The sequence below is a fragment of the Alexandromys fortis genome, unplaced genomic scaffold, assembly GCF_014885135.2.
Source record: "Alexandromys fortis isolate MF-2015 unplaced genomic scaffold, M_Fortis_MF-2015_v1.1 scaffold_3, whole genome shotgun sequence".
NCBI classification, from domain to species: domain Eukaryota; kingdom Metazoa; phylum Chordata; class Mammalia; order Rodentia; family Cricetidae; genus Alexandromys; species Alexandromys fortis.
Window position 1 is genome coordinate 22937678 of NW_026067909.1, and position 26838 is coordinate 22964515.

At 44.0% G+C, this 26838-nt stretch overlaps 2 protein-coding genes across 8 annotated transcripts in view; both read left to right on the forward strand.

Annotated features, from left to right (window-relative positions):
* The first annotated feature begins 2993 nt into the window (after nucleotides 1-2993).
* On the forward strand, nucleotides 2994-17976 carry Ckap2 (cytoskeleton associated protein 2). 2 transcript variants are annotated; one of them, XM_050137840.1, is made up of 9 exons: nucleotides 2994-3146; nucleotides 8324-8405; nucleotides 10042-10114; nucleotides 10203-10996; nucleotides 11938-12145; nucleotides 12734-12904; nucleotides 13894-13963; nucleotides 16447-16696; nucleotides 17475-17976. In XM_050137840.1, the coding sequence occupies exons 1-9, from the start codon at nucleotides 3038-3040 to the stop codon at nucleotides 17725-17727; spliced, it is 2010 nt and encodes a 669-aa protein (XP_049993797.1). In that variant the 5' UTR covers nucleotides 2994-3037; the 3' UTR covers nucleotides 17728-17976. The 2 variants fall into 2 exon arrangements, with proteins under 2 accessions (XP_049993797.1, XP_049993798.1); XM_050137841.1 differs by lacking the exon at nucleotides 2994-3146 and adding an exon at nucleotides 3269-3412.
* A 2380-nt stretch (nucleotides 17977-20356) lies between these two features.
* Nek3 (NIMA related kinase 3) overlaps nucleotides 20357-26838 on the forward strand; it is a 16484-nt gene continuing 10002 nt past the window's right edge. For 4 of the 6 annotated variants that reach the window (XM_050137763.1, XM_050137762.1, XM_050137760.1 and 1 more), the window contains exons 1-5: nucleotides 20357-20487; nucleotides 24221-24391; nucleotides 25306-25399; nucleotides 25489-25586; nucleotides 26496-26579. In XM_050137763.1, the coding sequence (XP_049993720.1) occupies nucleotides 24275-24391; nucleotides 25306-25399; nucleotides 25489-25586; nucleotides 26496-26579 (393 nt within the window). In that variant the 5' untranslated portion in view covers nucleotides 20357-20487; nucleotides 24221-24274. Of the gene's footprint in view, nucleotides 20488-24220; nucleotides 24392-25295; nucleotides 25400-25468; nucleotides 25587-26495; nucleotides 26580-26838 lie in introns of those variants that run through there. The other 2 variants (XM_050137761.1, XM_050137764.1) reach the window with 2 other exon arrangements.

Consider the following 26838-nt stretch of genomic DNA (forward strand, 5'->3'; position numbering starts at 1 on the left):
TAACCCCATTTCCAGGGGATTCAAAGCCTCCTTCTGGCCTTTGAGGGCACCAAACATGCATTTGATGCAACAGATATACTTGTAAGTAAAGTATCCATGCAAATAAAAAAATATTTTTTAAAAAAGAAATTTTTGCCAAACAGCACTTTTCTGTATCTTCTTCTGTTTTACAGTTTTCTTTCTTATACTAGGTGTATGTTTCATCTTGAGGCTGTCAGTCCTTGTCTAATGTAAAGTTGAGGTAAAGATCAAAGTTTGCAGTGTGCACATGTTAAAATTCAGTTACCACGACTGTTTATGAACGGTTGTTTTTGGAAACTGTAAACATCAATCGGTCAGCTAGCCTGGTTATAGCTCTGAAATTGTTGTGTTCCTGTTCCCTTGTTTGTCTTTGTGTCATACCGTCTCAATCATCGCGGTCTTATAACTCTTGACAACATCTTGTCCACTTGGGACTCTTCCACAGTTGTCTTTCCTTCTCTAGGTCCTTTACATCTCGTGTTAATCTTTAGAACAACACAGTTGTTGATCTGAGTGCATACTGTAGCTGTTCATTTAGTTTCTGTCGTTTCTCTCCATTGAACGTTTGTGCCAGGAGCCGCCTACTTTCTGAATTTAGTGAGATCCCTTTGAGGATCTCACAACCTCGCCAGTTCTCTGCCATGTCATCACTGTGGCTCTCTCTATCTCGTTTGTTTCCCAGCTGTCCTCCTTCTGTCCTTAGGACCGACCCACCCTGCCCTCCCACAAGCACAGTACCTGTTTCACACACCTGCAGGAGAAGCTGATCAACCACATTATATGTGTACAGTTTATAGCCAGCTGTGTTGATGGTGACCTGTTCTGAAAGAAGTCTTCTTTGACCTTTTAGAAAAGAATCTGTCTTGCCTCCCAACACTGTGGAATGGCTGTGTGTGTGTGTGTGTGTGTGTGTGTGTGTATTTAAAAACAAGCTGCTCTTTGTGTAACATTGAGCCCTGTGGGCTTTCCCCCATCCACTTTGGCATGTCGGAATGAGAGCAAGGAGGGGTGGATGGGAGAGTTTGGAAGGAGTAGAGGGAACGGAGAATGATGTGGTCTTGTTAAAATCTCATAAAAGAAAAGAAAAAAAGAAACTCTGTTCTTGGAGTGGGCATATCTGAAAATTAAGGAGAAACTGCCATGTTGGGAAATAGCAGTCTCAAGGCTTTCTTACTATCTCGGTGTATTGAAATCTCCATGGTTTTTCTTTTGTTTTGGGTTTGTTTTAACCACAGACACTTTTTAAAAAAGCTATTAAGGTGAGTTTCACAGTGCTGTGGAGTAATCCTTCTTACATGCCCAGCTGCTTAGGGTTTAGCTGACTCCAGACATAGTCAAGTTGACAACCAAGACATAGTCAAGTTGACAACCAAGTCATAGTCTAGTTGACAACCAAGACTAGCTATCGGACCAATGGAACTTGAGCAATCAGCCATATTGTGGTGAGCGTGTAAATAGCAGCCATACTGTGGTGAGTGTGTAAATAGCAGCCATATTGTGGTGAGTGTGTAAACAGCAGCCATATTGTGGTGAGTGTGTAAACAGCAGCCATATTGTGGTGAGTGTGTAAACAGCAGCCATATTGTGGTGAGTGTGTAAATAGCAGTGGTGTCTTTAAAGCTGCTCAGCTCTTGCTTCTCCCAAAGTTGGTAAAGCTGCACTCAAACAGGGTATTTCCAAAGGAAAGGAAAGCTACAGAAGCGCCAGGGCTGTCGCTCAATGGAAGAGCACTTGAAAAAGTCTCTGAGTTCAGTTACTAGCACTGAATAAATAAATAAATAGCCGGGCAGTGGTGGCACAAGCCTTTAATCCCAGTACTTGAGGGGCAGAGGCAGGTGGATCTCTGTGAGGCCAGCCTGGTCTACAAGAGCTAGTTCCAGGACAGGCTTCAAAGCTACAGAGAAACCCTGTCTCGAAAAACAACAACAACAACAACAAACAAACAAATAAAAAATGCACTAATAAAATGTCTGAGGGGGGAAAACAGAGAAAATAGGAGAAAAGTTGACCACAGCTGAGAGCTAGCTGGGGAGACCCTCTGGCCCGAGTAATAGGAAGACAGCATTCTCCCTCAAATAAAACAAGGCCTCTAACATGGTGTCGGTTGTCTTAACGTCTGGAGTGGAGCTGGTATAGCTATCTAAAGATAACCCAAGATTGATTGTAGCTGGGCCCTGGACCCGCATCATTCTAACCTCTCCACAATAAAGAGTTCCAGTTTTGAAGATGTAGCCTCTTTCTGGGAAGATATTTCACACACGTCATCTTCCTGAGGGTTGGGATTACAGATGTGAACCGCCGTTGCTCGACTGTCTGGGTTTTATATAGGTGACATGTTTACACGACGGGAGTGAAAGATTATAGCAAGACACCAAAATAAACAAACATAGAGAAAACTGTCCAACAAGCGTTAGTTTATCTTCACAGGAGATTATATACTGCCTCAGAGGAACAGAGAGTTACAGCCTTTTTTTTCTTCCTTTCTCCTTGTTCACACGCACTCAGGAGGCCAAGGAAGATGAAAGTTCTAGGCCAATACATTGCAAGACTTTCAATTAAATAGTAACGGCTCAAAGGTAGATTTCATTTTAAGATTTTGTTTGCAAGCTGTGCAAACACGGACACCTAACATCTGAGCTCATCCCGCCTGAGAGATGGAGTCACAACCCACTTGAGTTAGGCAGTTCGAGAGAGCATTTGTGAATATGTACTCCTCAGGGAAGTTTCCAGCTGCGTCCTCGGTGAGAGCACCAGCAGCCAGCAGCCATCTGGCTGTGTCTGAAGACTTGTCCTGACTTGTCCACCCTAGTCCTGTTAGATCCTGAGGATTCAACGAGCCCGCTCCGCCTCCGTCGTCCATCCAGCTGGAAGAGCATCGTTTGATTTTTTGAAAATTCTCGCCAGACTGCCAACCCTACAGACTCCGGGACGGCCCCGCCCCTCGTCCAGGCCCCGCCCCCTCCTCGCTCATTGGTCCGTTCAATCCACGCCGGCGCCGAGGCGCGCACATTAAGAGATGGCAGAGTCCAGGAAACGCTTCCCAGGCCGGTCTGGGAGGAACACCTTGCCGGTGCCCCGGGACCTGCAGCTGCCCCCGACCAAGAGAGACCAGCCGGCCTTCAGAGGTGAGCGGCGGCGCCTCACGTCCTCCGGAGAGCCTACCCCGCGTCTCGGTGCAAGCTGCCGGGCAGCGGTTTTAGCGCGGTGGTCCGGGGTGGGGGTGGGGGGGCGGGGCCGCATGGACCCCGACTGCGCCTGCGCGCGGGTTCTCTTGCTCTGAGCGCCGGCGAGGCTGGGGCTGTTGGCGGACGTCCTGGACCTTTTGGAAAACTGGAGTTGAATGGGTCTGCGGCAGTAACACGGAAAGCGTTTCCTCACCCAACTTAGCTCTGTAAGTTGGTCAGAAACTTGGAGACTGGTACCTCATCTCTGCAGTTGTTTTTTGTAGACTGGCTTTCTGAAACCGTGTTCGAAGTGATGTTCCCTGGGAAACGCGGTTATCTGTCTGTCGGCAGTGTCTGTCCGTCTGTCTGGTACTTCTGGACTGCAGAGAATGTGTTCTTACTCAGAGCAGTTGTGAACGTCAGGCTGGCTAGGTTTCTCTATGCTAGACACAAACTAGAATCCTCAGAGAGAGAGGAGAGAACCTACATTGAGAAATGCGTCCATAAAATCAGGCTGTAGGCAGGTCTGTATTGCATCTACTCTCTCTCTTCTTTCTTGATTGATTGATTAGATTTTAGCCGGCATGTATGTCTGTGTGAGGGTGTCGGATCCCCTGGAACAGGAATTACAGTGTGACAGTGTGAGCTGGCACGTGGGTGCTGGGAATTGAACCCGGGTCCTCTGGAAGAGCAGCTTAACCGCTGAACCATCTCTCCAGTCCGCCCTCCCCCCCCTTAAATCTATCTATCCGTCTCTCTCTCTCCTTTTTTTTTTTTTTTTTTTTTTTTTTTTTTTTGGAGGGGAGGGCAGAGTCCGAGATAGGGTTTCCCTGTGTAGCCTGTTCTTTGGAGCCTGCCCTGGAACTGCTCCGTAGGTAGAGCAGGCCGGTCTCTAACTTAAGGAGATAGAAGCGTGCGCAACCACGCCCCGGGTATCTTCTTAATTGCTTCTTTCTTAGGTGATTGATGGGGGAGGGCCCGGCCCATTGTGGGCGGAGCCACCCCTGGGCAGTTGTTGGTCTTGGGCGCTGTGAAAATGCTGGCAAAGCAAGCCAGTAAGCAGCTTTCCTCCTTGGCCTCCAAATTCCTGCCCATTACTGCTTTTGAGGATGAATTGTTCTATGGAATTGTTAATAAAACGAATTCTTTCTTCCCCAAGTTGCTTTTCAGTGTTTAATCACAACAATAGTAACCTTGTGACAGCACCTTTTATGGTAATTTCTGATGAATGGGATCATTTTTCTAAGTTGAGAAATTTCCTATTATATAAAAATAATTTATTTTCCCAGGGAGGAGTCACTCCACACACTTATGACTAGTTAAGGTGCTCTATAGTGGCATTTGTTTTATTCTGGCTAGTGCCCAAGGAAGAGCCAGCCTTGACTAGACAATTTAATATATTGAAATTACTTTAGACTAGCGCATTTTACACACGCTGTCATCCTTCCATGACTTTTGCTGTCCCAGCGCCAGGTTACACTTTGAACAGTGTAACCAGAGACAGGAGACTGTACATCTGTCCACTTGGGGAGGCCGGAGATTGACACAGCAAAGATAATTCCAGAATTATTTAAGTGTACCAGTGTTATTCTTTTCTGAACAAATTGGGTCGTCATTCCCCAGATGGAACTATTAAAATTCTTTTGTAAAGCTCCAGTTTAAAATTCTGTGTCGTAGGGTCTGTTTTCACCACCTGAGAGAGTAGCCATCTCTAACGGAGGTGGTTCCATCACAGTCTACAGAGAGGCGGGAAACTGACTCCAGGAGTTCAGAGTTCCAGGTCCAAAGGCCTAAACCAGCGACTCCCAACCTGTGGGTCGTGACCCCTTTGGGGTGACATATCAGATATTTACATTATGATTCATAAGAGTGGTAAGGTTAGTTATGAAACAGCAATGGGATAATTTTATGGCCGGTGGTCACCACGACCTGAGCCTGCCGTGTAAGTGTATTGTAAACCTGACCCATTTCACTCGGGCATTTAATTCTCCATAATTAGTTGTTTTTTTTTAAATGTACCTGATTTTGAGGAGTACTTTATATTAAACGAATTTTAAGTTCGCTTTTAAACTTGTTTTTAGTGGCCTGATTTAGGGATTGCCTTTGGCAGCACACACAGAAGATTGTGCTGGGATGTGTAAATTGGTCTCCCCAGCTCATCTTATTTCTGTAAATGAATTAACATTTGTACTTAGTGTGACTACAAACACAATTCTGGGCGCATGCAGAACATTTGTTACTTTTTTACCTTTTATTTTATTTTATTTTGAGACAGGGTGTCCCAACGTAACCCTGGCTGTCCTGGAACCCACAGAGCTCTCTACCTGTCTCTGCCTCTGCAGTGCTGGGACCAAAGGTGTGCACCTCCCACCCAGCCATGTAATCACTTGTAAAGTGACTGGTCACTGATTTTTGGTTTTTCAAGACAGGGTTTCTCTGTAGCTTTTGGAGCCTGTCCTGGAACTAGCTCTTGTAGACCAGGCTGGTCTCGAACTCACAGAGATCCGCCTGCCTCTGCCTCTCAGTGCTGGGATTAAAGGAGTGCGCCACCACCGCCCGGCAGCATCATCTTAATAAAGAAGCTGAATGAAATCACACACAGGGTAATGCACTAAATCAGTGCACCTGTGAACAGCCTGGTGCACCATCAGGCCCTGTAAGTGTCCAGGCAAACTGAATGAAAAAAGAAAGAGAAAGGAAAGGAAAGGACTCGCTGACTGCTCCTGGGTGAGGTGGAGGAGGAAGCTGATTGTAGGCACGTGGGAAAGAGCATAGTCAGAAGCCAGGATGTTGGGGGAGTGCGGAGTGGATATGGACAGGCTGAGCTGAGGAGAGGAGGGAGAAGGGAGAGAAGGGAGCTGGGGGCAGCAGCCAGGAGGCCAGAGGTACTAGAGAGAAAGGGTAACCATAATATTTGGATTATATAGGGAAGAGCAGCCCAGCCCCTGAACTGGAGAGGTTAGGGTATGCCAGCCATACCCCGTAACAGGTAGAGACTGAAGGATGCTGGGAGACCTTGACTTATTAGCATGTGGATCTTTAAATTCATGTTTATATCATCTAACAATTTAGCTGTGGGAGCCCTGTTAAATCTGTGCTGCTGGAGTTACTACTGAAAGATTTTAGACAGTGGGTCTCTAGCCCTCCCTTGTATAGTTTTCCATTCGCTGTTTTTATTATGGGCATCTTTATACTGTGAGATAACAATAGGAGCCCCTATTGGAACTAGTTTACCTCTTACCTATTCTCAAGCGCACAGTGACTTCTTCCACAGTGTAAGGCAAGGGAACCCCAGAACAGAAAGACTCCGGGAAGAACAAGCGTGTGGACTCAGCATACCTTGTCTCCAGGTCCCTCCGGCCCAGAGAAAATAGCTGTGCACCTGGTGACCACTCTGGCGTGGGCCCTGGTCTCCCCGGTGGCAGGAAAGTAGGGGACTCATGCAGGGAGCCCACTCAGTGGGGACTATACGGCCACTCATGACCTGCTAGAGACGCCAGAACCATTTGCTTGTTCTGAATAGGATTACAAACTCCTTCTGCCTATGGAAGGAGCCCTAGTATATTTTTTTTCTAAGTCAAAGCAGGACAAAAAAATGAACGTGGGCTCCCGTGTTCATCCCAAGGTTACAACAGCCCCTCTTTGTTTTTGTTTGTTTTTTTTTCAGACAGGGTTTCTCCAGGTAGCTTTGGAACCTGTCCTGGAATTGTAGACTAGGTTGGCCTTGAATTTAGAGACCCCTGCCTCTGCCTCCTAGCCCTGGGATTAAAGGCTCGCACCACGGCCTAGCTCCCGCCATTGTGTTTTTCTTAATGGAAAACCTGTCTGTCAGCTTTTCTAGAAAACTTGTTCTGTGCCCTCCTTACCCCACAGTGTGGGGCCTGGTTGAGAGCGAAGGCCAGTGGTGGCCTCCGTCCTTGTCCTGCAGGAGTCCTGTTGACTGAGTGTGGACCAGTGAGCAGCAGACTGGAGAGTCTGGAGCGCCCTTCAGAGGAAGTGCTAGACATGTGTTGGGGAGCACTCCTCCTCTTCCAGGACTCCCCCAGCCATTTGAGCAGCCTTTCCAGCAGCACAAGGGGCTGGTGAAGGAGGCCATGTCCCCGGGGACCTCCATATTTGTTAGAGAGATAACAAGCCTTCCTTGTGAGGAATCACTCTGCACACTAGGGAGCGATGGAGGAAAAGCTCTTTGACAGCACTTGTCTGGCTTTTGGCTAACACCCAAAGAAGAACCGGCCTTGAAGAGAAAATTTCAGCTGCTTACATCAGTGATTGTCAACCTTCCTAATGCTGTGACCCTTAATACAGTTATTCATATTGTGGTGACCCCCAGCCATAAAATTATTTTCATCCCTGCTTCATAACTGTAATTTTACTACTGTTATTAATCATAATATAAATGTCTGTATTTTCTGACAGTCTTAGGTGACCCCTGTGAAAGGATCATTGGACTCCCCAAAGGGGTCACAACCCACAGGTGGAGGACCGCTGGCTTATCTGCACTTTAGGCTCGTGCACTTTACGTATGCCGTCATCCTTCAGTCTGCTTTGGGTCCTGGCTCCAGGTTACACTCTGAGCAGTTTAAACAGACAGGAGCCTGCAGGTCTGGTCACTCAGGCAGATGGGAATATCTCTGACACAGCAAAGATATGGCCAGAAGTATTTCTTAACTACATCAGTGTTGTTCCTTTCAAATAGCTCTTAGCTAGGGTCATCCTGCCATCTGGCAGAACTATGTTTTTACTGATAAGAGCGCAGGGGACTTAGTGGTTGTGACCCTACTGTGCCCACCTTGAGCAGCTGTTAGAGGACTGTCCTTTGTTATGGGACTAGAGCCAAAAGGCTGGTCAGTCCATCCTGGCAGCTTAAATCTTACCTCTAACCTGCCTGGTTAGCCTCACTTACCTGTGGGGTGTTTGTGGGGGCAGTGCTGGCTTCACTAAATTCTGCTTTGTGTGATTTAATGTCTCCTAAGCCAGTGCATTAGGGCCTCCTTTATAACATCTGTTCTGTTCATCTGAATTACTTTCCCATCAGTACAAACAATACTGTCTCAATTTTCCAAGTAAAATAACCTTTTACTCAACCATATTTGATGTTTTAACTAAAGTTGACTTTGTTACTCCTTCCTCTTTAGAACAAAGAAAACAAAAACTCAAGGAATATCTGTTAATACGAAAAACAATGCTTCCATACAAACAAGAAAATCAGATATCCAGGTGAGGTCAAGTTTAATTCAGTTCTGGAGAATTACATTAGAGTTGTCCACCAAGAACCTAACATGTACCACGTTTCTAATTTTTACTTTCCTACTAACCATATTTAACTTTAAAAAAACAAAATGAATTTTAATAGCACCTAATTCAGTTAAGATTCCGGATACTATTTCAACATGTGGTATTTAAAAGCATTAAGAGGAATGGAAGTGTATTGCAGTAGTAGAATGCTTGCCACCAAAAGCACCACACAGGGAAAGCACTACGGCATTTAACTTTCTCCTTTGGTAACAAGACTTGAGGAGATCTGGTGTATATTACCACTTCAGACATCTCAGTTTGTGCCTATGGCTACTTTATGTGGGTGATGCACTGGATCATCATTTTCTATGTGTGTTCAAACTCTTAAAGGGGAACAATTAAGTTCCTTTTCATTTATTTATTTGTTTATTTTGTTTTTATTGGTCTATATACTCCCACTCCCTTTCGTTCCTCCCTTCTTCCCTTCCACCCTTAATTTTTTTTCTGTGTGTGTATTCACTTGCTCATCCACTTGTGCAGGTGCATGCAAGATGCAGTACACATGCAGGTCACAGTAATCTTCAGGCGTGTGTGCCTCTAAATCAAATTGAGGTAGTTGGGCTTGGAGACAAACAGCTGCATCTGCTGGGCCATCTCACTGGTCCAAGAGAAAGCTAAGTGTATGTATATGCACAGAGATACGGACATAGAAGCTATGCTGTGCTGTAAAAGTCAGTGTTTGGGTTTGAAGGTCTGCATTCTAAACACCTTAGCCTCAAACTTGAATTCCTTCTGTACCCAGGTACAGATCATAAGTTGGTACCACTGCAGCAGTAGGGGGTAGTTTCATGCATCTTTTAGACTACAGTGCCTAGTTGTTTGGTCAAACAGTAGCCTAGGTGCTGCAGTAAAAGAATCTTTTAAGGCAGGCGTAGTAGCACACGCCTTTAATCCCAGCACTGAGAGGCAGAGCTAGCTCTGTGTGAGTTGTGTGTGAGTTCCAGGACAGTCAGGGCTACACAGAGAAACCCTATCTCAAAAAACAAAAACAAAACAGAAGAGGAGAATCTTTTAGGTGTGACTGATATTTGAATCCATGACTTGGAGAACAGCAGGTGACTCTCCACGTAGGTGGACTTCATCCAATAAAAAAGCAGAGTTTGGGGATGATAATCTTATTCTGATGTTGTTAGGAATTAAGTTTCATTTGTTTTAAAATATCAGCTTTTGTCAGTTCTACCAAATAATATGTTTTTCCACATTTTAGTGTACTCTGAATTTGTGAATCTGTTTTAGAATTACTGGAATGTCTAGTTGACAATATTTCCTATCTTGATTTTATGCACAGTTGGTATCATTTTGCTAAAGGATCGTCAGATGCTATGCTAGTCTATAGCTAAAAAATAGTTGGGCTAAAACTTTAAACCCATCTTGTTTACTCCATTAACTACACAAATATTAATTCACTTCTCACCTCTATTTAAGATTTAAAAAATGGGGCCTTGACTGTAGCTCAGTGGTAGAGCATTTGCTTAGCTTGTACACACAATCTACCTTCCCTTCCCTAACAGTAAATCTCCTTTGTACAGAACTGATAATTTTTTTTTTTAACTAATAGAGATCAGCAAGTGATGACAGCGGAAGATCCGGTCCAAGAAGGGAAGAAAGTTCTGAAACTCAAAACCGAAATGGTAAGATATGTGTCTAGCACACAGACATTTCCTACGCTCTTTATGAAGAAACAAGTTCTGGGATATTAACTTCTCTTAACCTTTATAGGCTGATAAAGAAAATATCGACAACACAGTTGAAAAGAACTGCATCCCTTTAAAAGCTGATGAAGTCACCAGTTCAGAAATACACAACTTGAAGGATAATATTCAAGCTGTCCAAGCTCAGACTATGACATCAGACCAGGCGTGTCACCTTAAAGACAATAAAAAGGTGCAAGCAACTGCAGAGAAGCCCAAACAGGACGCTAACGTGTCGAAAAAGCGAGTGCTTGGCTATTACCATGGTCAGGTAGTGCAGTCTAAGATTAACTCATTTAGAAAGCTCGCTGATGTCAAAGGAGAGACTCCAGCAGCCACCAAAAAGCCTCCCACTACCACGTCGAAGGCCTCAAAGGCTCAGTCTGCACCGGGAAACGCAGTCAGCATAAGAGCCTCAAGTGTGACTGCTGCTGCCACGTTTGTAAAAACCAAGTCTGCGAGCACCACGTCGAGGAACACACTTGTGCGACCACCTATTAGAAGCCTCCACAGTCACGCCCAGGGCACTGGGAAACAGGGCCCCGCCAGGACCCTTGCCAATGTTACAGTCAGAAAGGGGCCTCTTGAAAAAGACTCGCTGCGATCAGAACGGGTTGTATCTGTTGTCGATACGCGTCCTCAGGACACAAAAAGAGATAAGGCACAGTCAAGAAGCATAGCATCTGAAGGTATAGCCAGGACTAATTTGTCTAATACCAGACTGATGGAAAAGTCCAAAGCTATTGACCAGCGCAGGTACTCAGTAGCAGGAGCAGCTGTCCATAGGTCAGTTCAGCCCAGAGAAAGCACAGAAGACAGAAAGTAAGTAGATGAAATTCACTTCGTCTTCTCAGTTTTCAATAGAATACCACTTGTGAATTTGGCTTGTAATTAATTTCCTTGGATGTATGGGAATTTCTTTAATTGATTATTTTCTGCCACACAGGCAGCTTTATGTATGGAGTAATAAGTCCAAAAAATTGTGTGTTTAAGTGTAGTTTGCTGGTTGCTTTGTGATCTCAGCTGAATGTTAATAACAGCTGAGAGATACCAGTACATTCTTCAGTTCTTTATTTTAGAATGTTTATTTATTTATTATTATTATTCTCTCACACATTACATCCTGACAGCAGTTTCCCCTCCTCCACTCCTCCCAATTCCTTTCCCCACCTCTACGCTCCTCCAGACCCATTCCTCCTCCATTTCTCTCCTGAAAAGAGAGGCCTCCCAGGGATGTGTATGGGAGGGCATTGAATCCCCTGGAACTGGAGTTACAGGTGGTTGTGAGCCTCCTGCTTTTGGTGTGAGGAACCAAACCCAGGTCCCCTGCAAAAGCACTCTTAACCTCTCAGCCATCTCCCAGTTCCCATTCTTGGATTCTGTGAACATATATTTGATCTTGCTATGTTCAGGAGTTCACCTCTGCAAACATTGTATGTCCCACCAGTTTAGAACTATGTGTAGACTTAAAAGTTTTCTTGGTTTGTATATGGGTGTTTTGTATACATGTGTGTCTGTGAACCATGTGTGTACCTGGTGCCCATAGAGACCAGAAGAATGTCAGAGCCCTTGGAACTAGAGTTATAAGTGGTGTGAACTGCCATGGGTACTGGAAATCACACCAGGGCTCTCTGGAAGAGCAGCAGGTGCTGTTGAGCCTTCTCTCCATCCATCCCCAGATTTGAACTATATTTACCTACTCCAGTTAGCAGGATGCCATCACTAAAATCAAAGTAACGTTTATATCCTGCTTCTGCTTGTAGAGCTCGGGTGACTGAGTGGAGAACTGGCAAAGAAAAAGGGCTAAAAAGGCCTCCTAACTTAATAGCTAATCAGTCTGAACCACAAGGACAGAACAAAAACCCAACCGGGTCCTTTTGGACTACCATGGCAGAAGAAGATGAACAGAGAGTATTTACTGAGAAAGTAAACAAAACAATTTCGGAATGCCTGAACCTGATTAATAAGAAGGTAGAGTCCTTTTTTTTTTTTTTTTTTTTTTTTAAGTATGAATGACTGTTTTACCTGTGTGAATGAATGTCTGTGTGTGCATGGTGCCTGCAGAGGCTAGAAGAGGGTGTCAGATGCCCTGGAACCAGAGTTACAGACAACTGTGAGCCACCATGTGGGTGCTGGGAACTGAACACAGGTCCCCTGGCAGAGCAGCCAGTGCTCTCAACCTCAGCACCGTCTCTCCAGCCTTCTAAGGCAGGGTCTTCATTTTATAATTTAGAATTTTTAAAAAGATTTGTTCATTATTATTAATGTTTATGTACTTAAATGAGTTTATGTGTATCACATGTAAGCAGGTGCCAGTGGAGGCTAGAAAGTGCTGGATCCCTTGAATTTGGAGGCTCTAAGTCAGTTGTGAGCTGCCCAACACGGGTGCTAGGAACCAGCTCAGGTTCTCAGGTGGAGCATCATCAAGTGCTCTTGGCTGCTGTGCTGTGCGTTCAGCTCCCTATGTCAACTTTTTATATTGCTCACTGCTCTTGATTATAGTCAGATTATCAGTGGTTTATAGTTGTAGCTCACATATTTTATTTCTTGGTATTTTAGGGGTGCCCAAAAGAAGAAATTTTAGACAAGTTGAATGACCTGATTAGTAATATTCCAGATGCCAAAAAGCTTGTTAAATATTGGATATGTCTTGTACGTTTGGAGCCAATCACAAGTCCTATTGAAAAAATTATCTCTATCTATGAGAAGGCCGTCCTGGCAGGGGCTCAGGTAAGGTCAGATTTTTACCGCTCTTTGGTTTCACAGTGTAACAATTCAGAGTTATTTTGGAGCACATCATAGTGTAACTTGATAAGATTGTGATTTTACATGTAGTAGTGAATGTTTAAAGACCAAAAGAGGATCTGGAGATATGGGTCAGCGGTAGAGGATGGAGGCAGGGTTCAGTGTGCAGCAAGAGGAGCGGTGCCGGCTGCAAGGATTACTCTCTGCATGATTTCAACCTTGTAGACTTCATTTGTGTACCAGGGTTATAAGACTTTAGAAAATAGATAGAAGCTGAACTATAAGCTCAATGAAACAGAGTATCTTAGCACTAAATATCCTCCTGTGCCTTTCCCACAATGAACCGGGGGACATTCCGTAGTCATGGCGCTGGCAACAGTGATGTACTACAGGCAGAAAGTGTAGAGGTCAGCGCGGGCACCGGTGCAGAACTGGGAAACCAGGATCAAAACTGGGCGCGAAATTGAAAACAGAACTGATTATTCTAGAACTGAATTCTGAAACTAGGACCAGGGGCCAGGGCTTCCTTTTACAGTCTTGGGAAGAGCTGCTGCTGCCCGGCAGAGTTAAATTTGAACATGTGAAATACGCTGGGTTGACCATCTTAAGGTACTGAGAGATGAAGTTAATAGTGTGAGACGAGGTACAAGCAGGACTCCTGGCTTTGAGGGTTTTTAGACGGTACTGAGTAGACAGTAACTGGCCATTGCTCATCGATTGTTCTGTCAAGCAAGCATTATTAGTTAGCAAAGGCCTACAAATTAGGGATTTTTTTCTTTTAATGATAAAATTCTGTCCTTTAAGTTCATTTTTCTTACTCTATTAAGTTGAAAAAATAACCATTTTCAATCTTAATAACAAATGTTTATCTTAAAATTGGAAAAATTTTCACTGTGTCTAATATGTTCTGTTTATATAACCTTATTTTTGACCATGTAAACTTACTTCTTTTTAAAAACATTTTTAAATTTAAGCCTATTGAAGAGATGCGCCAAACACTCATAGATATTCTAACAACGAAGAGTCAAGAAAAAGTTAATTTGGGTAAGTTTTCCTTCACGTGAATTGTGACTTTGCTAAAATCTACTGATGTGGTTTTCCTTTTATCTTATTTAGCTTTTCTAAAGTGAGGTCTTCTCCATGTCCTCCCACAGACCTACTTTTGAAATTGAGTAGCTCTCGTTAGGGCTGGTGACACTGCGACCTAATCGCCAACACAACTGCCTTTTTTTGTTGTTGTTGAACTGAGGCTGTTTGATGAGATAATCTCTAAAGACCTGTTACCCTGTTAAGTTCTGTGATCTGTTCTGTATACTAGAAAGTTTGTATATTTATAAAGTTTCAAAGTTGTAAAAGAAATTAATACACATATTCAGAAAGGAAAGCAAACTCATTCAGAACACTGTTCCTAGGCACAGTAGTCAGTGCCTGTATATTCCCAGTGTGAGCGGAGGCTGAGACTGGAGGATTACCTGTTTGAAGCTTGATTATATAGACTCAAACAGCAACAGCATTAATTTAAGGTTCAGAACTCATAAGTCAAGAGCAAAGCTTGAAATAAAGGCAGTGATCTTACCGAACTCTGTTAGATTTAGTTGTCATAATGTCTGTTAGTTCACAAATGTGAGTGCTCTTGTGTTGGGGCGTAGATGTTCAAAACTGAGACATCATCTTGGTGGATTTTTCCTTTGATAAGTATGAAATGTCCTTCTCCATCTGTTTTGATTAATTTTGGTTTGAAGTCTATCTTGTTAGATATTAGCATAGCTACACCAACTTGCTTCTTAGGTCTATTTGATTGGAAAATCTTTTTCCAACCCTTTACTCTGAGGTAATGCCTGTCTTTGTTGTTGAGGTGTGTTTCTTGTGTGCAGCAGGATGGATCCTGTTTCTGTATCCATTCTGTTAGCTTGTGTCTTTTTATTGGTCAGTTGAGTCCATTGATATTGAGAGATATTAATGGCCACTGATCCTGTTATTATGTTGTTGATGGTGGTGGTTTTGTGTGTGTGTGTATGTGTGTGTCCCTTATTTGGATTTTGTTGGTGTGAGATTATTGCCTGTGTTTTCCTGGGTGTTGTTAACTTCCTTGGTTTGGAGTTTTCCTTCTAGTACCTTCTGTAGGGCTAGATTTGTAGATAGATATATTTAAATTTGACTTTGCCATGAAATATCTTATTTTCTCCATCTATGGTGATTGGAAGTTTTGGGAATAGCAGTTCTGGGCTGGCATCTGTAGTCTGCCTAAACTACCTGGCCAGTGACCCCCTGACCCAGCTTCTGGGCACTAGCAAATCACTTTAGCTTTCATCTTTCCTTCCTTCCTTCCTTCCTTCCTTCCTTCCTTCCTTCCTTCCTTCCTTCCTTCCTTCCTATTCTATCTTCTCTTGTATTCTTTTGATAGTTCCTATTTTCTTACCTAGATTTTCCATTTCTAGCATTCCCTCAGTTTGTGATCTTTATTGCTTCTATTTTGATTTTCAGGTCTTGAATAGTTTCCTTCCCTGCTTTTTTTTTTTTTTTTTAGTTTTTTGAGACAGGGTTTCTCTGTAGTTTTGGAGCCTGTCCTGGAACTAGGTCTCTGTGAGTTCAAGGCCAGCCAGGGCTGTTACACAAAAAGACCCTGTCTTGCTGTCATGGGATAGGTGGGCTCCGGTAGTGACACACACTGCCATGGCTGTTGCTGATTGCATTCTTACACTGGAGTCGAGGAATCTGGTTTTGAGATGATTATAAGGCTAGATCCTGATTTCTGAGTTTGTCTCTGTTGGATGGTGTTTCACTCCTTGCTTTCTGTTTCTTCTTTGGTCTTCTAGTCTTTGTGGCCTGGACTTCTGGTGGCTGGCCTGACCTCTGATCTAGTAGGGAGTCTCTGTCCTTTGGTGCAGCAGTGGGTCTTTGTTCTTCTGACTAGTAGTATGGCCTCTTTTTCTGACTGCTGTGGTCTCCACCTGAGCTGCTGAAGTCTTCTCCTCAGGTTGGTGTGCTCTGTTCTTCCAGCTGGAGTGGGCTATACCTGGACAGATGAAGTGCGCTAGAGTTGGGAGGGTTAACCTGCTTTCTTGTATTTTCCAGGACCACTACCCATGGGTGGCACCATTCCCTATGGGATGGGCCCAACCACATCTATCATTAATAAGAAAATTCCCCACAGGCTTGTCCACAGACCAGTCTTGGGTGGGCATTTTCTCAACGCAAATTCCCTCTTCCCAAATGACTCTAGCCTGTGTCAAGTAGAAGTAAAAGTAGCTAGACCATTCCTTTTTATAGGTGACAACAACCCTTTGTTCTTACTTCACTGTAATGTTTATCTAATTTACTAGTCAATTCTTCTTCAACTGTACCATGCATGACCCATAATCTTAAGAAATGGGATGGTTTCATTCTTGAATTTGTATTGCACAAAGGATATTAAATACTTGTTAAGCCCTCGGCAGCAGTCTACATAGGAAAAGTAATGACTAGGAGATGCACTTTGGTTCTGTTATTTTGAAATCTCAAGTTTAAATCTTCAAATTTTCCTGTAGGAGAAAATACTGAGGAGGCACATGAAACCAAGGGACATAGCCAGGAAGTAAAAACTGAAGACACAAGTGTCACTCTAGAGCCAGGAGATCCAGGAGCGGAAAACGAGTGCCAGAGGAGCGTTCAGGTTTGTGAGAACAGCCAAGACCAAGAAGCAAAGGATCCAACCAACGATTTTACAACCCCTGATTCAAAAACTGAAGCAGGCTGCCTAATTAAATATAATGTATCTTCTACACCATGCTTGCAAAGGTAAAGGTTTAAAATGTAGTGTGATTTGTTTTCATAAAGAATGTTAATGCCAAGGGTCAGACCCAGCACCCTGACTGTGGTGGCTCACGTGTGCAGTCACAGCACTGGGGAGACTGAGGCAGTTAGGTCGCTGTGGATTGAAGTCCAGCCTAGACTACCCTGTTTCAGACAAAACACAACAAGAAAGGAAATTACCAAAGAAGTAGAAGGTCATTGGGACAGTTCACCTTTTGGTTACTGTACTGGCTTTGTTTTTTCCTACATGATGCTACTTTGCAAAAGCATGAGCTGGTTTTCCACAGCAGGCCATCTGTCCCACCCTCAGCTTTCCCCAGACATTTGCTTTAAGGATTTATTTTTATGAATATGGGTGTTGGGCCTGTATATGTATCTTGCACCACATGCATGTAATACCCACAGAAGCCAGAAGAGGGCGGTGGATTCATCCCCCTGGGACTAGAGTCACTAGACAGTTGTAAGCTGCCTGCCTGTCTTGTGATGCTGGAATTTGAACCTGGGCCCTTCCCACCAAGCATTTTCAAAAGGAAGACTTTTTTGGGTTTACATTTATCACTGTATTATTAATGACTGTCGGGCTTTTTTACAGCTACTCAAGTGTCCACATGATGCAGATTGCTCACTTCTGGGAACCTGCATCACCTCTCCCTTTCTTTAAGACAGTCTCACATGGCTGCCACATAGGAGCACACTATGAGAAAAAGTAAGATAAACACCTGAACATGTTTTTGAATTAGTGAAATAATTTTGTGTTTTTCAGTATGAAGAAGATGCAACATGCTAAAAATTCCACATTTAAAGAGCTAAAGTTTCTCACACCGGTGAGACGTTCACGCCGCATTCAGGAGAAGACTTCACAATTGCCGGACATGTTAAAAGACCACGACCCTTCTGTGTCCTCCCTGGAACAGCTGTCTGATTTGGGGGAGGATGCTTTTGTTTGCCGCCCTAACGCAGCGCTGTACCCTCTGTTCTCTGAGACTGACCTAGCGGGGCAGAAACAGTGCTCCTGAGCCAGGAGGGTTGTGTTATTCCTTGGTGGTTCTCCTATGCAGGTCTGAAGCCGTCCATATGCCCACGTACAATACAGTGAACTTCCTAAGCTTGTTTATTGTTTTTAAAATAGGTTAGCTTCTTCACTTCACTAATTACTTACAGTAATGAAACATAACCAGAAAATGGACTTTATTTAAATTTATATTATACATTGACTTTTTATCTAATATGTTTATAATAAATATCTGTATAATGTTCTAATGACATTTATTGATTAACTTAGTTAATGCTGGAACTGACTTTAGGATCCTACTATGGGGCTACAGTCTGCTGCAATATGCATTGATTTCAACAACTACATTTATGTGGGTTCAGAGTGTGGTCCCAATTGAGCACTGCCCTAACAGGGCAAGGTCGTGGATCCAATCCCTAGCACTGCAGGAACAAATTCTTTGGCCACAGTAACCGGATTTAAACTTTGCCTTTGAAATACACTGCTAAATTTGCATTTGCATTATTTACTCTGTGTGTGTGTGTGTGTGTGTGAGAGAGAGAGAGAGAGAGAGAGAGAGAGAGAGAGAGAGAGAGAGAGAGAGAGAGAGATATGAAATGCCTGACAGAAACAAAGGAGAGTTTATTTTGACTGTTTCAGAGTGCAGTCCACCAGGCCGAGGAAGGCACGGTAGAGGAACAAGCCTGTCCGCTGCAGAGGGTAGAGGGTACTGCTTACACTGTGGTGGGTAAACTGAGGGCAGGTGTGACCTTCACAGGCTCTCTAGGTTCCTGCTCACCAGCCTTCCAGACAGTGCCTGAGGCTGGGGATCAGGCATTCTAAATGAGCTTACTAGGGATAATTCAGATTCAGAAATGGGTGAAGCCTGGGGAACAAAGCTTCAGGTGCTAGGCACGTACTGTGGATGAGCCACGTGCTCAGCCCCTGTTCTTTGGTTTTTCGAGACAGGGTTTCTCTGTGGCTTTGGAGCCTGTCCTGGAACTAGCTCTGTAGACCAGGCTGGTCTCGAACTCACAGAGATCCGCCTGCCTCTGCCTCCCGAGTGCTGGGATTAAAGGCATGCGCCACCACTGCCCAGCTAGCCCCTGTTCTTGTCCTCTGATGTTAACCTCTGCATCTAGACTTGGGTCTCCCCCACAGCCAGTTCACACCACTCCCACCTTTCACAGGGCAGTTTTTTTTTTTTTTTTTGAGATTTATTTTTATGTGCATGAGTGTTTTGCCTGCTATATATCTGTGTACCACACGAGTGCAGAAGCCAGAAGAAGGTGTGGGCCCTCCTGGGACGGGAGTAACAGATAGGTTGTGAGCTGCCATGTGGGACCTGGTAATTGAATCTGGGTCTGTCCTTCTCTTCGGGCATTTTCAAAATCAAGACATTTTGGTTGTCAAGGTAGTGGTTCACACATTTAACCCCAGCATAGGTGGCAGATCTGTGGTTTCCAGGCCAGTCTGGTCTTCACAGTGAAACCTTATTTCAGAAAGTAAAAAGACGGGGAGATGGAGTTGTGCATACTGCTGTCAGCTTGGGTACAGGGGCCAGAGATACTGACCACAACGGACCACAGCCTCAGTGAAGAACAGAGTCCCAGATGTCAACAGTGCTGAAGCTCAGGAGCCCTGATCTGGATTCCGCTCCCCTCTCCTCTGTGCTGTTTAAGGACTTGGCCTGATGAAGTGATGGATTCCAAGGTCGTCAGAGGTCATCGTTCCTCTTGACTCTCGGAGCTGTCGCGGCTTGTTCTTTGGCTTCACTTACAGTTCTTTGGGTGTTCTCCCCATTGCCACCCTTCCAGAGCAGCGTTAGAAACAATAGGTTGCCAGCATCCTAGTGGCTACGAATTTGAAGAGCAAAAGAAGTAATTCGTGCCAGGCGGTGGTGGCTCATGCTACCTAGCACTTGGGAGGCAGAGGCAGGCGGATCTCTGTGAGTTCGAGGCCAGCTTGGTCTATAGAGCGAGTTCCAGGATAGGCTCTGAAAGCTACACAGAGAAACCCTGTTTGGGGGAGGATGTAATTTGTATAATATACTTAATATATCCAAAATATAGTAGCATATAATCATTGTTAGAATTATTAGGAATAGTTTGACATATTGTGTGTTGTTGCTGTCTTTGAAGTCTTAACATGTACTCATACCAGTCACTTTTCAAAGTACCCACATTGGGTCAGCAAGATGGTTTAATGGGTAAATGTGCTTGCCAATTTTAGCAGCTTCACATGGTGCCTCCACATCCCGGGACAACCAGTATCTTAATGACTTTTTACTATGTAGGGGAAGAAATACACAGATTTCAGAGTGGAACCTGATTTTCTTATTCTAGTTTCACTATTTCCAAGGTCATACAATAAATGCTAGAAGCGTTGTTCCTGTGAAATTTGTGTTTGTGGGCCGTCCGCCTAATCTGGAGCAATAACTCATATTACTGTTGGTACCACCCCAAAATGTTAGCACGATTCTACTGCAAGGTGGCGCAACAGCTTTAAAACTGCTCCTGCAGCGCCGCCAGGCTACTGTGTGAACAGCGCCTGGGGCCGGAACTAAATCCCTACCCTCCGCTCCTTAACTGGAATCACGCTCCGCCCCCGCCCCACCAAGCCCCGCCCTCGGTGCCGCCCACACAGCCCCGCCCAATGCCGGTAAAGGGGGATGAAGCGACGCGCGCCGCTGGGAAGTGGGTGAGGAGCGCGGTTCGGTCCATCGGTCCAGCAGCGGTGGAGAGAGGCAGTGGCTGGGGCCTCTCGGCGGGGTCCTAACCCACCGGTAGGCGCCCGCCCGCCGCGGGGCGACGGGGAAACGTGCACACAGCGCTCCGCCGCGGTAGATTGCGCGCCGGGGTCGCGGGTCTCGGAGCGCGCAGGCGCGCGGGAGATCTCGTGCATCTGCCGCAGCGAGTGGTTCTTTTCAGAGGAGAGTGGGTCTCCAGGATGTGTGCCTTGGGACTGCTGCCTAAACCGCCTGGCCAGTGACCCCCCTGACCCTGCTTCTGGGCAACAGCAAATTACTTTAGCTTTCTCTTTTTTTTAAAAAAAATTTACTTTCTTTATTAAACGCGTATTTGGTTATAAACATGGGAAGGAACCAACCCACTTTTCGCCACACCCAGTGCATTCAGGCCTGCGTTTATGGCTGTAGTGTAGATATCAAGCACATAGAGATTAAAAGTCCAAACGTGGTCTCAGCCAAGGAAAGTCGTTTTCAGTCTTATAAGTTAAAGTCCTCAAGCACCAGAAATAGAAAACTGCAATTGAAACCAGAGGCCAGTTAAGCTCCGAAGGACTTGGTTGTTTTTGTGTAGGTTTTTGGGCTCGGGTAGTGGTGTGAGGCGACAGCTTCCTCTTTTGTAGCCCGGGCTGGCCTGGAACTCGCTGTGTAAACAGGTTGAACTCCGACTTACCATCATTGGCTCCTGTGTATGACTGACCAACTTCTGCCTCCCCAGTGCCATAGGCTTGTGACTTGTGCCTGAGTGTGTTCAACTACCTCACTTCTGGAAACAGAAGTTATGTGGAGGGAGGATTTATTGCTATAATCTTCTGATAAGTCTGTGGTAGACTGCAAAACAACCTGGAAGACTTAGTATATTTGTTGGGTTGGTTTTGAGATAGTGTCTCACCGTGTACCCCTGGCTGGCCTGGAACCCATGGTGTATATCTTCTACCCCAGCTACAGACCGGAAGTCCCGGCCCCCCCCCCCCCCCCCGCGGAGTTTGATCTGTGGTGTACTGCTTGTTTGTGGTTTAAACAAATACAACGGTAAAACACCGTTTATCTTTATGGAACATCCAGTAAATTCATTCCAGCATTTTTCTTGTGATGAAAAAAAATATCACCTCTAAGTATAGTCCTCTCCCATACCCCACTGCCATCTGGTCCAGGGCATTTAACAGGTTAGGTTGTCACCAGTCTTCCTAAGACTGTGCTTACAATCTTCATTGCTTGTGTAGTTAATGTGCAGCAAATGTGTATTAAAATTCCTGTTGCTTTGTATGGAGGCTTTGAAGTCAGAATGTTTAACTATCCCTTTAGAGTCCTAAGCGCCTCCAGCTCAGTAGGTCCAAAATGGCACAGGTCTTCCTCCTCTCTTCTGTTTCACCTTACCCCAGCCACACTCCTGTGCTTTAAAAAAAAAAAAAAAAATCAAAAAGGCTGTCCACGTGACTCCCAGGCCTTCCCTTTCCCTCTGAGAATTAGTATTACGTTATACAGTTCACACCAGAGCCCTTTCTCTTCCCTATTTGTTCCCCATGAATCTGTTGCTGTTTTCTTTTTTTTTTTCTTCCTATTTCGCCATGGTCACCGCCCTGTTGGATTTCCTCATTTTCTCACCTTTTCTACTATCAGAGTCCCGTCTTTGAGCTGGCACGCTTGTGCCGTTTCCGTCCAGTCCATGAACACTGTGACCCAACAGAGTGATTTTTCTGCTACGCAGATCTGACTGTGTCATTCTTTTTTGTTTGTTTTTTGTTTTTTTTTTTTTTTTTTTTGAAACAGGGTTTCTCCATGCATCTCTGGCTGTCCTAAAACTCACTCTGTAGACCAGGCTGGCCTTGAACTCACAGAGGTCCGCCTGCCTCTGCCTCCCGCTTGCTGGGACTAAAGGCGTGCGCCCCCACTGCTGACTGTGTCGTTCTTTAAAACCATTCAGAGACAGACCATTAGTTACCCTAAAGATAAAATTCATCGACAAAATTTGGCTTACAGTGGTTGACAGATAAATCTGCCCTACCAACCTGTTGTGGCCTCATTTCAGCTGCTCAACTGAGTCTTTGTCTCATACAACACACGGTTCCCTCTGCCCTGATCATTCAGTCTTCTCTCTGCCTAACACACTTCTAGTTGTCCTTCCATGCCCCCTCCCGTGGTCATTCTGTGCGAGCTGGCGGAGCTCTTTCCATGTCTCGCCTCCTGCATTTGCTTACGATGAAAGTGGGTGGCCGTGATGGCAGGGATAACCCAGAGGAAGGAGAAACATTCCGTCTTCTTAGGGACTCATCAAATTAAACTGACAAGAAACGGATTAAGGGTCCAAGAGGGGTTTTAGTCCATGTATATAAATGCAAAGTGTTGGACCTAGGGGCTCATATGAACAAAGAGTGTTAAGTTGTGGGAAGATAATTAGACAAAGGAAAGGAGATTTGGGGGACCCAGCATTATTTGCCCGGGGTGCTTTCCTAGCAATGGAGAGGGGGCAGCATTCACAAGTGGAGTCAGTTGCGTTTGCAGAGGCAAAGAGTCAGTTCCTGTCAGTTCAGAACTCACTGTGTGCCAGAGCAGCATCCGCTCCCATCCACCCACAGGTGCTCTTGGCCTGTCATAGTGGCGATAGCTACTTTGAGTCAATATTGCATTTTAAAAGTAAATTGATTCTGTTTTTCTGTTTTGTGTTGCTTTTAAGAAAAGTGTTGGCGCACGCCTTTAATCCCAGCACTTGGGAGGCAGAGGCAGGTGGATTTCAGTGAGTTCAAGGCCAGCCTGATCTACAAGAACCAGTTCTAGCAGTGCAGTGTTGGCGCAAGCCTTTAATCCCAGTACTTGGGAGGCAGAGGCAGGTGGATCTCAGTGAGTTCGAGGCCAACCTGATCTACAAAGAACTAGTTCTAGGACAGGCTCCAAAGCTACAGAGAAACCCAGTCTAAAAAAAAAAAAAAAAAAAACAAAGAAGAAGAAGAAAAGAAGAGGAGGAGGAGAAGTGTTTTAGCAACTCCCCCTCTTTCTTGTACATTTTAAATGCACAATAAAGCCGCCTTATTTTGAGGTGGTCTTAAGGATAAGAAATGAACAGAGTCTGACCTGTTGAAACAGGTGAACTACCGCAGTTATGGGTACAGTTACGAAATTGTATAGCTCTTACAAGACCACAATGTAATTTTATTTTGTATAGTTTAAATTGCAAAGATAAATGATAATTTAAAAATTAAAAGAAAATATACCATAATAAAAACATACATTTCACAATTAAATGTACTGGATACATAAAAATTTTAGGGGAATAAGCAAAAAAGGGGGGATGGTTGATATTAAGTAAACTGTGGCCTAAAAAAAAAAAAAAAAAAAAAAAAAAAACCTTTAAAAATATAGCAAAAACCCTCTCGTTCCTGTGACTAACATCTGAAAGATTGGAGTGTCATCGCTGTGGAAGTAAAGTGTTGTACTTTATTGGTAATTTACATAATGATGGCTTATAAGACCCTGCCAGACTTGTTTTCTAGAAACAAGATTGGATTTAAATCACTGCTAAAATACAATCTATCTTTTTGTTATTTTTTTTCATTCTTCAAACTTGAGGAAAGGGGATTATTCACCAGAACATTACCTTACTACCCAAATGCCTCAACCTACACATTTTAAACTTTAAAAAAAAATCACTATTGCTGCCTAGCTTCATTACTGAGAAAATATTGAGAAGACATTATTTTGGCAAATTAGTTCTTAGACATGGCTTTTCAGCAGGATTTAAAGGATATTCCTAAATGATTCTGTTTTTTAAACGTAGTTCGGGAGAGCCAGCGGTGAAGGCGGGAGTGGGACCCTATTGCGGACGCCCAGCATGGACGATTACACGGTCCTGAGCGTGATCGGCCAAGGCTCCTTCGGCCGGGCTCTTCTGGTTCGGCAGGAAAGCAGCAATCAGAAGTTTGCCATGAAGGAAGTAAGACTTCCCAAGGTAACTGCTAACAGAATCAGCTCATGGTGAAAGTCAGCATACGACCTATATCGAGAAAGTTCTTGGGGTTTAATGAGTCATTTACCCTTTCCGCAGACATGTAATCGGTTTATTCGTGAGCTTTACAGAGGCTTGATGTATTTATTCTATGTGGTTGTTTGGCTAGGAAGATTAACAGAGAAGCAGTCAGAATGTTCTGATTGATCTCAGTGATCACAGTTTCCAGTTTTGTATGCCAGCAATGTGGAAAATCCGCCAAACCTAGTCAGGTGCAGTGTGGACGGCCAAAGAGCCTAAAAGAGGGCCGTGAGAACCAGGTTAAAATGCAAAGCTTCAGTTGGTTACTAGGAAACCTACTCGGGGGACATATTTGTTCCCCCCCCCCAGGGATTGCTTGTTAATGTGTATCATAATTGTCCTGTGTAAAAATTCATACTATGAGCATTAGTAATTTTTTGATCATTTTTTATAGAAATATATTTTAATGAAATTCTCAGAGTGCTAGGCATTTTCCCCAATGCATCACTTTTAAAACATATTTGTATTCTTGGTTTTGGTGGTGGTGGTGGTGGCGGTGATAATCAATCCCTGGGCCTTGAGCACTGCTGGGGGAGGGCTCTACCCACTAAGCCACATCACCAGGTCAAGTGTATGTGAAAATTAGTTTGCATTATGTATGTGAAGGAAAAAAAAATATGTTCCAATAGAGCCCAAGTTTGGTCATCCCAAGCATACAAAATAGCCATAATCAAAAATCACTGCATATTTTGTTTCAGACTTTGAAAGCTTGAGCCAAAGTAGATATACAAACCTGCATGGAGCATTGGAGTCTCATATAAAACTATACAAAGTATTAGTTTGAGGCTATTTTAAAACTGAGCATTGAATTTATAATTATTTAAAGTTTTTTTCAGTCTTTCTCTGATACACAGAAGTCTAGGAAAGAGGCTGTTCTGCTAGCTAAAATGAAGCACCCCAATATTGTTGCCTTTCAAGAGTCATTTGAAGGTAAATATGAATTCTCCCATATATGCTCGTACCTGGATTTTGATTCTTAACAACTGTGACTTTCCTAAGGAGTCTCCTGTGTGTTTTAGCTGAAGGGCATCTGTATATTGTGATGGAGTATTGTGATGGAGGGGACCTAATGCAGAAGATTAAACAGCAGAAAGGAAAGTTGCTCCCTGAAGATACGGTAAGAAACTGACTTACCCAGCACTCAAGCAGGGCAGGAACCTGGAGGCAGGAGCTGATGCAGAGGCCATGGAGAGTGCAGCTTTCCCATGGCTTGCTCAGCCTGCTTTTTATAGAACCCAGGACCGCCAGCCCACAATGGGATGAGCCCTCCCCTGTCAATCACTAATTAAAAAAATGCTCTACAGGCCTGCCTTCAGCCCAGTCTTAGGGGAGCATTTCCTTAATTGGAGTTCTAAAGTTACACAGTGAGAATCTAATAAATAAATAAATAAATAAAATTGAATAAGTAATACTTAGAGATGGACATGTAGCTCAGTGGTGGAGCATTTGCCCGGTATTTGCAAAGTCTTGGGTTCCATCCGCAAAGCTGTATAAACCGGGCTTGGTGATGCATGCCTGTAATCCCAGTATTTGGGAGGCAGAGGCAAAAGGCTCAGAAGTTCAAAGACATCCTTGGAAATGTAGCAAGTTTGAGGCCAGTCTGGGATACAGACTATCTCTTCCTTACCTCCCAAAAGACACAAAAAAAAGAACTTATATTCAGTTGAAAAGAAGAAGAAAAATGTGGTGGACATTTCATTAAAATATGGATCATACATAGGATGGCAAAACATGGGAACCAGGCTTCTGAATTTCCTCAGATAATACTGAATTGTAGTTGAATTGTGTAGTTTTTATGTGTGTGTAATTCTCTTCTGATATCTTAGTAAATTAAGGCCTAGAAGTGATTCCTCAGAATTTGAGTCGACATCAGCTAATTATTACATTTTTACAGGTGTTGCATACTATTTTCTTTTAAAATAGTTTTATTCATTCTTTTAGACTTTTATACAGTGTATATTGATCATATTTACCTCCAATTCTTCACCCTAGATACTTTGTATGTATGTATTCTTTTTTCTCCCAGATACTTAACTGGTTCGTACAAATTTGTCTTGGAGTAAATCACATTCACAAGAAACGTGTGTTACACCGAGATATCAAGTCCAAAGTGAGTATAAGGTGTTGATGATGGAAGTTACAAAATAATCCCACACTAGTTGAGAATTACATATAATAAAGGGTTATTTATTTAAGGGAGACTCACAGATCACTGTCCTAGATCACAGTCCTCTGCACAAACAGTGAACAGGAACCGAGTCTAGCAGCTGGAGGCAAGAGCCAGAAGCAAGAGAGAAAGGACATGCTTTACAGCTGCATTTTAGTATAAGAGAGACCATGCCCAAGGGCTGGTGTCTTAAAGGCTATTG

Excerpts from the sequence above, each read along its gene's own strand:
- Ckap2 (XM_050137840.1), top strand. The coding sequence starts at position 3,038 with ATGGCAGAGTCCAGGAAACGCTTCCCAGGCCGGTCTGGGAGGAACACC. Across the intron at positions 12,146-12,733 it reads TGAACCTGATTAATAAGAAG|GGGTGCCCAAAAGAAGAAAT; the intron begins GTAGAGTCCTTT and ends TTGGTATTTTAG. Across the intron at positions 16,697-17,474 it reads TCTACACCATGCTTGCAAAG|TATGAAGAAGATGCAACATG; the intron begins GTAAAGGTTTAA and ends TGTGTTTTTCAG.